Genomic DNA, 8805 nt, shown 5'->3' with positions numbered 1-8805 from the left:
TTCAACTGAGCATCAATACAACATGCATAATACATCTTGTTTGCAACCTGCTCGCTCTTGCAAGAGAGTTTCATATCTACGTAATATTCTAATAACCGAATATTACTAATAACTTTAAATTCTGAATCTATTTAGAGATAGAAGGGGGCGGAAGCACAGAAAGACCCACAACTTTTGCCCATTGTTTCAGCTTCAGTTTCATTGTCTCCTCATCAGCACCTTCACAAACAAAATAAATTATTAGCACGGTTCAAATTTTGTTTCAATTTATTTATTTTATTTTGTTTTACATTCGAAGTAATTGGAGTATTAATATACATAGTATTTAATTATAAATCAAATTTTAAGTAGATTTTATATTTGTATAATAAGGAAAGTTATTAAATAAATTTATTGTAGAATAACACTATTTTTTTAGGTAGATTTACAAAAGCAGGTATAGGTTAGAAAAATTGAAAACTCATAAACTTAAAATTTTCTAGCGCAGGTTGGTGTCGATAAATTTGATTTAATTTTACCTGGTTCAACAATGGAGACAGAGGTTTCAACAGATGACGGAGTTTCACCGTCAGAAGTTACCGTTGAAACCGAAGAAGAGGATCGAGATATCTTATTCACAGCATGATAAAGCTCCAAAGCGGGAAAAGCTTTGGTAAGCTTCGGATCCAAATCAGAATTCGAATCGAATCCAAAGCCTAATTCAAAACAAGCACCGAGTTCATCGACATCGTCGTTCGTGATGCTCATTGAATGACGGCGATCTTCATCGGCGCTGAGGCTCAATGAACGGCGTTCATCGGCGCTGAGGCTCAATAAACGGCGTTCATAGTCGCTGAGGCTGAATGTACGGCGTTCATCGCCGTTGCTCAGGCTAAATGAACGGCGTTCATGCTGTTCATCGCCTTTGCTCAGGCTCATAGAACGGAGTTCATCGGCGATTAAGCTCAATGAACGGCGTTCATCGCCTTTGCTCAAGCTCATCAAACGGAGTTCATCGGCGATGAAGCTCAATGAACGGCGTTCATCAGCGGTGAAACTCAATGAACGGGGTTCATCGGTGTTGCTCAGGCTCAAGTGACGGATTTCATCGGCGCTGAGACTCGATGAAAGGCGTTCGGCGGTGAGATGGCTCAATGAACGGCGTTCGGCGTCGAGACGCTGAAAGTGCTTCTTCCTGCGTTTGAGCCAAACCTCTTCACGTTGAATGTCAGGAGACCATGATTTGTATCTGAATAGAGCGCCCTTTTTGTGCTCCGACATTGGGCCCTACCACAGTGGGGTAGTAGCGCCGCCGTTTTAGTCTGAATACACAATAAAAAAAATGTATTATTGCTTCAATATATAAAGAAGGGTGGGCGCGTGGGGCTGGAGGCGGGGGTAATTTAGGTCGGTGTGTGCTATTCAAATTAAATTGAAAAATTAAATTAAATTTTAATTTGAATTCATTTTTGAATTTTTGGTTAGTTTTGGATATATAAAATTAAAAATCAAAAAATTGAATATATATATATATATATATATATTATTAAGTTGGAGTTAATTATTTTTGTTCTTTTTTAGTTATTTTTATTAAGATTTAGTTTATTTTTTTATGTTTGAATATCAAATAATTGATATATTTTACGTTTTACTTGTGATTTATATTAAAAAAATATATTTAAGAAATTTAATAATAATAATTATATATATATATATATATAATTTTTTTTAAGTTGCAAATATATTTAACTTTGTTTCTCTTTTTACTATTGACATTACTGATTAATCAAACTGAAAAAATTCAAACCAAAAAGAGAAAAATCAAACTAAACCAAATCAAATTTATTTTGGTTTGAATTGGGTTACACTTCTTAACCAAAAATCAAAAATTCAAATCGAATAGTATAAAATCGAATGTACGCTCTTACTACAAACTCAGCATATTTAATTTGTGGCCTGACTCATTTTAAGTAATAAATAATGGCCAAAAATACCCCTAATAGCAAAAGAATAAATTTAAAAAATTTAAACTCATATTTATGTATCATATTATACTACGCGATATAACAAGTTCATAACTTTTATTTTATTTTAGTAAGAAACATAACTTAATTCATACCAAGCTTATGTCCTAACATTTCTAGAATTTGCTAGGAGATGTTGCACAACTAGGGTTTTGAGGGGAAAAAATATACAAAAAGAGATTGGTAAAAATATCTTAGACTTGGCAAATTGTAGTGTATATTTGCACTTACACATAAGCGAGTTAATAATCTAAATTAATCTTTTTATTTTCTTTTCTATTTTTAAAAAAAATATATACTCCCACCCCACTCAAAAATTTACTTGCCTTTTCAATCATGGAAATTCTGTTACATATATTAGAGTAGCATTAATGATAGGCGGATTTTTTTTTAATGCCTTGACATTGTTAGAAGCTAAAATGTGTATTATGGAAATCTTGCTAATAATATTTGATCTTGTGAGAATTTAATTAAAATTTGAGGTATATTAAAAGTATATTTTAATTAATATAAATATATTTTCTAAGATTCAATAAGCTCTTCTAATTAAAATTTAAAGTTATAAGATAATCAAGATTCAATAAACAGGAAAATTCAACACAAAAATATATAAGAGGAAGAATTTTCTTGACTTTTTTTGGTCCCTATTCTTCTCAACAATCACTGTATCAAAAAATGAGTTTTAGGAGTATTTAATTATTAATTATTATTAAATATATATTTTTATTAAAAATGAGTTTTAATGATATTTAATTATTAATTATTATTAAATATATATTTTTAGCAGTAATTAATATTTTTTTATATATTCCTAAAGATATTAGCAACATTCAATTTAATAACACTTAAATTAATAATAATAAAATTTTTAATACTCTTTATTAATATATTTATTTATAACCTCTAAAAATAATTTCAGTCGGAGCGAATGCAGATATACGAATATAAATAGTCAAGAAAAATTGGATAAAATTGGCAACTGTCAAACATATTCAATAATAATCAATTGTTTGTTAAAATTGATTGCAGTGACTAAAAATACGTGGCAATAGCCTATTACTACCTTAGAATTAATATTAAATATAATTGCCAACAAAAGCTATTTCAAGAATAAGATATAATGTTTTGTCATGATAAAAAGTTATTATTAAAGAAATGAACCTAAGAAGATGACTGTATCCTTGAATATATAAGAATTATATTTACAACAAGCAAGTATAGAATATTTTGTCCAGGGCGGTTCACAATTGAATCGAAATCGATAAGTCGAACCAATAAAAATGTTATTGGTTTATAGTTGGTTATTGATTTAGTGGTTTTAATATCGGTTTTAATTTTTTTTATTATCGGGTTATTGTTTCTTAATGGTTTAAAGTCTTTTCTTAATGGGTTAATCGATAACCCGATAGTAATTAAATAATTATATTTATACCATTTTTTATATAAAGTCCTTGACTAGGTGTTTAATTTCCTACTTTTATTTTTGGTTGTCTCAAATACTTGATTATTCTACAATGTAAAAGTGTTTGCTTTTAAGTAAGATGTAACTTGTGAACTCAAGTGCATGGTTTATTTGGTTTGTCACCTTGTTTCTAAGTGATTTTCAATGTTTTTTCTTTTGTGTCAAATCTTAACGGTTAAACCGATAACCGATTCGATAATGATCAAAAACCGATAAACCAATTACCGATAAGCCAATATCTTAATGGTTCTATAACGATTTAGCATCTTTACAAACCGATAACCTATAAGCCAACCCGACAAACTTTAAAATCGAACCGAATCGGCCGATACACAGCCTTAGTTTTGTCCATAATAGAGCTTGGTAGCTCGAAAATCTAGCTACATTATACGTATATATTGATAACTTTATTTCTTAAGAGTGTTGGAAAATATGCTTAGTGAAATCAAATACAAAATTGGTATTGCTATTGCATAAATAACAAATAAGTAGAACATAACTTAATACTAGATGTACGACCTTTTAGAGTATGAGTAAATAGTTCAAAGCAAATTTAACTGTAGTTTTGTAGTGATCTCTAAATTATTGTCCAACTCTGTCAATACTTAAATGATGCATATTGCTTGAGAACTGATATCTTTTTGAGTTGGAAAGATTCATATAATTATATAGATGCCTTTTTTGATTCCAAGAATAAATCCAAAACACGCTTTTGATCTTTTGTTTTCACCGAGAAACAATATCTCCTAATTAATTATGAGCACAACAAAAATCATGAAATTAATTATTTAGGGTCCTTATTATGTCAATAATCCAAAAATTAATCTTAATTATTCTTACTAAAATATTTGTGTAGTTCTCTGTGTTAATATCATGTATATCAATCAACAACTCAAAATAGAGATAGTAACTTAGATGTCCACTCAACTTTGTTAAGTTAGCTTTCATGATCATTACTCTCAAAAATAAATTTTCACTACCAATTTAATAACATGACTATTGCAAAAAAAATTCAAAATATGTTTTAAAAATCAAATTAATATTTAAATTTATACATAATCAAAATTATCATAAATCAGACTCAATGATCATAAAAATAGAATTCAGCAATGGTTGATACTGTCCTCTTGTCTTATACTGTTAGGCGTAATTCGTGAGTACTGTTTTAAGATACATTTGAATAAATATACCTCAAAACTAGATCTAGTGTACGCTTGTAAAAACATAAATATACGTTAAACATATATATTTAATGTTGATAATGCTTTAATCAAGAGATTTCACATTCAAATGTCCATCAAAATATAAGTTTCTATTGTTATGTTGGCATTGATGTTTCATCAATTTATCTGAACAGAAATAAATATTATGGGCTTATTATAGCCCAAAGATTAGTTGCAACAGTCCAACTGTTCACTAACCCATTAAAATGGCCCAGTAGGAATTTAAGACATGAGTCCAACTATATTACCAAAAGTTCCTTCCATAATTGGTTCTTCTAAATTAAAATAAGTAAAATTAGATATAATAATCTTTAAAATTTTCTATTACTTTAAAAAGTAACAAAAGTTCTCTCTGAGGTACCTCCCTATCCCTCTCGAACATCATTTGTAACGTATAAGACAATCAAGAAATGTATTTGAGAGCAATGAAAAATTTATAATTTTTAACTTTTGAAATTCGATGTAATTAGCTTTAAATGTACAAATTTTCTGTACTTCTAAAAAATAAATAAATCAAATAAAGTAGCTAGCTGTCTTAGCTTTTCTCATCATATTAATTAGTAAGAAACTTCAAATAAAAAAAATATTTTTTAAAAAAAAATTAAGGCATGGCATCTCTTTCTGAATTGATAAGTTTTTTTTTTTTATATATATATATATATATATTAAATATAGTGGAGATAACTAAAAGACCAATTCTAATATTGTATTGTTAATTAGATGAATGAGCTCAACCACATTTTGAGTATTTTATTGTTAGGCAGATGAGATTTTGGCTGCCTTCAATCGTCACTTCAACAGCCTTGATTGTCACCCTAATCTCCATATTTTTCTTTAAATTATAGGAGCTAAGTGGATGGCCACACACCTCCAATGTTAAAATTTTCCATCATTTTTTTAAGGGTTAATTAATGCATCATTAAATTTACGAGATACTCTATTTTAAGAGTATTTTCAATTTAAACATCAAATTTTATATTAATTTAGTGTCAGCATCAAATATAAAAAAAAAGAGTATTTTCCTCTCTCACCATTATTATATTTTATTATTTTTATTTCATTTATATTTTTTTATTTTATATTCACCATATATGATTCATATTACTTATTATAATCGTTTGGTAAAATTATTTTGCATTGTAATTAATTGAACAATATGAATTTCTAGCAAATATTAAATATTATACATAATAATGGATAATACATATAAAAGTGAAATCATTAATGAAATACAATCAAATAAATATTACATAATTGAAAATATTATTTTAGATTATACATTAATATTCAACTTTCAAAATCACTACGATGCTCCCATAAATGCTCTAGTAATGTATTACGTAGTTCAAACAGAGTTTTTTGTCCTTTATTTTTTTATATCGAGTTAGAAATTGATATTTTCCGTCTATTGTCTACGATCGGAGTTGGACCTTCCAATGCATCTTGAATTGGTGCATTACGATCACTCTCATCCTCATTTGTATTGTTTGTTTAAAAATTTATATGCTTGCATTTTTATTTTTTTGTGAAAGTTAGTTGTAATTTATATAATTTATTGTAGAATTAACATAAATTTAGTTTTAAAAAAAATTCACATATAGAAAAATTATAAAAAAAAGCTAAATTTTGTATCTAAAATTAATATTATAGAAATAGTTAAATATACAAGAGATTTAATTAAAACATACAGTTTATATAATGTATGATTAAAAGTTTGTATAATGAAATAATATTGATAAAGTTAATTGATGTGATGAATAGTATTACACCAAATTTGATGCAACACTATTCACACACCAAAATTGGTATGTTGGAGCTCAAAACACCAAATTTTATATTTGATGTAAAAGTTTGTGTTGCGCAGAAGATGGTCTTAAATTAGTTTGTTCCATCCGAATACCTCAACTATTTCCTTTAATTATACGCATCAACCTCAAATGAAAAATGCCTAGAATTTTATTTCATTAACTTAGATTACCTGATAAATGAAAGAAAATACATCTACATTTTCTTATTTTACAAAATTTAAAGCAAAATAAAATTTAATTTGAACGTATAAATATAATATTCTGCCAAATTTATAAAGACTGGTTAGGTATTAAATATCATGAAGAAAGGACACAAAATCTTTTACTTTGTGAAGTTTAAAAGTTACTCCAGTTATTTGTTATCAACTTATCACTAGTGTCTGTTAAAATGTGCCATATTTTACTTAGAAGCCACAAGTTTATTGCACGTTACATAAAATATTTTACCATATTTGTGATTTATGATCTGACTATAATAGAATCCACTATATTGTGTCTACATTCTTCTTTAATTTCACATGCTATGACATGACCTGTTATTTCTTTTCACAGATTCATTTTTTAGTATTCAAGTACAGAGTGGAGTATCAATTACTCTAATACTGTTGGCCAGTAAAACTTTATTCTAAAGATAAAATAAATGGCTGGAGCACTCTTAGATGCTAGATGGATTAGAGAAAGCAGTTTTTACCGCGTGAATTTAATCGATTTCAGTAACTTTAGTTCAATTGTCGAATTCCTAAGTTTTAAATCCAAAATTGTCGAATTCATGAGTTTTAAGTTTTGATTTCGCCTTTGCAGCTCTGCATTAATTTATTTCAGTTTTCTTAAGATAGTTTAACGCTCAATTTTTTTTATACAATTTAAAAGCTTAAAAAAGTATTATGACAATAATTTCGCCCATCAAGCACATGGGAGATTGACTAATAGTATCAAGAAACTACAATCATATCTCAAAAGTAATTTCGAAATACATTTGAATTTTTCTTTTATGAAAATAGTCTGAATCAGTAAAAATAGAAACACATAAATATGTTGAACAAGTGAATTATATTAAAAAAAAAGAAATAAACTTTGAAATTATTTCAAAATTTATTTATGGTCCATTTGGCCACCGATTTTTCAAACAATATTTTAGGGAAAATTTAGCAAATAGTGTTTGTGCATACACTTTGTCATTATTTGGCAAATATTTTTGATAAATATCTCAAACTTTTATCTTTTACAAAAACATTCTCTATAGTTGTTGCTCACGTTGTATTACATGATTTTTTATGTTAATTTCAAAGTAGTAATGAAATATTCGGTGAATGTTAAATGGTAATATGTTTATTGATAAAAATAATGAACAATCTGCTCAAGATAACAAAGTCATGTGTTTTGTCTACTTCGCGATGTATGAAATGATGCTTGTTACACTAACTCCAGATCACCACAGCTCTAGTGTTATGGACACTATTTGTTATTATTGTAACAAATATCTAATTAACTTGTAATACAAACTTATGGTTAGTTTTGATATTTTTAAAACTTATGGATATAAATCTTATTTTCTAAAAAAGTGAAATGTATTTTTCAAATAGTATGGGCTGACACACAGTAAAATTTCATCCAAATAATATTTACAAAGAATATTTAGAAATCTATGATCAAACGCTACCTTAAACTACTGTAAAAATACTAAATTAAATCAGAATATAATAATTTTAACCCTCGTGCTCCTTTTTCTAGACGAAAGAAGTATTGAACAAATAAATAAGCGCCATCTGTTTCTTTGTCTGAAATCATGATTTGACGGCACCAATTCTTCCACTTTGACAAATCTCATTGGCTAAAACCACATCGAAAATCAGAGCTCTCTCATTGGTCCACGTTTCGATATGTACATCAACATGTTTAAATTTAAGTAAGAGAATTTTTTTTGTAATCCTCCAACTTAATTTTTTTTAGCATTTTTATTTTTATTTTTTTGTGAGTTTTGACCGGCTCCATCCGTTTTATAAAGAATGATCAATTCTAATTTGACTCTGAATTTAAGAAAAATAAAGAAAATTTTGATTATATAGTTCTAAATTAAAGTTATGTCAAATGTATAAAATTGTGCTTTAATCTTATGGCCTTAAACATATCACGTGAAAAATTATCAAAAAAAAGAAAAATGTCATTCTTTTTAAAACGAAGAAAATATTTATTTTTCTAATCATTTTCCAAGATATCATTCAGATATTTTAATAAAATATCTAAATCGATAATTATTATCTTAATGATGTATTAAGTACATAAAATAAAGTGTGTCGCATAAATTTAGA

At 27.4% G+C, this 8805-nt stretch overlaps 1 protein-coding gene across 1 annotated transcript; it reads right to left on the bottom strand.

Annotated features, from left to right (window-relative positions):
- LOC101259990 (uncharacterized) lies at positions 1 to 1291 on the bottom strand. The gene is made up of 2 exons (XM_004231351.4): positions 519 to 1291; positions 1 to 219 (listed from the first exon to the last, which is right to left on the bottom strand). The coding sequence occupies exons 1-2, from the start codon at positions 1258 to 1260 to the stop codon at positions 128 to 130; spliced, it is 834 nt and encodes a 277-aa protein (XP_004231399.1). The 5' UTR covers positions 1261 to 1291; the 3' UTR covers positions 1 to 127.
- Between the last annotated feature and the right edge of the window lie 7514 nt (positions 1292 to 8805).

Source organism: Solanum lycopersicum, chromosome 1 (genome assembly GCF_036512215.1).
Source record: "Solanum lycopersicum chromosome 1, SLM_r2.1".
Classification (NCBI taxonomy): Eukaryota; Viridiplantae; Streptophyta; class Magnoliopsida; order Solanales; family Solanaceae; genus Solanum; species Solanum lycopersicum.
Note: the sequence above shows the minus strand (reverse complement) of the source record. Positions and strands in the feature narration are given on the sequence as shown.

Excerpts from the sequence above, each read along its gene's own strand:
- LOC101259990 (XM_004231351.4), bottom strand. The coding sequence starts at position 1,260 with ATGTCGGAGCACAAAAAGGGCGCTCTATTCAGATACAAATCATGGTCT. Across the intron at positions 220-518 it reads TGTCTCCATTGTTGAACCAG|GTGCTGATGAGGAGACAATG; the intron begins GTAAAATTAAAT and ends TTGTTTGTGAAG.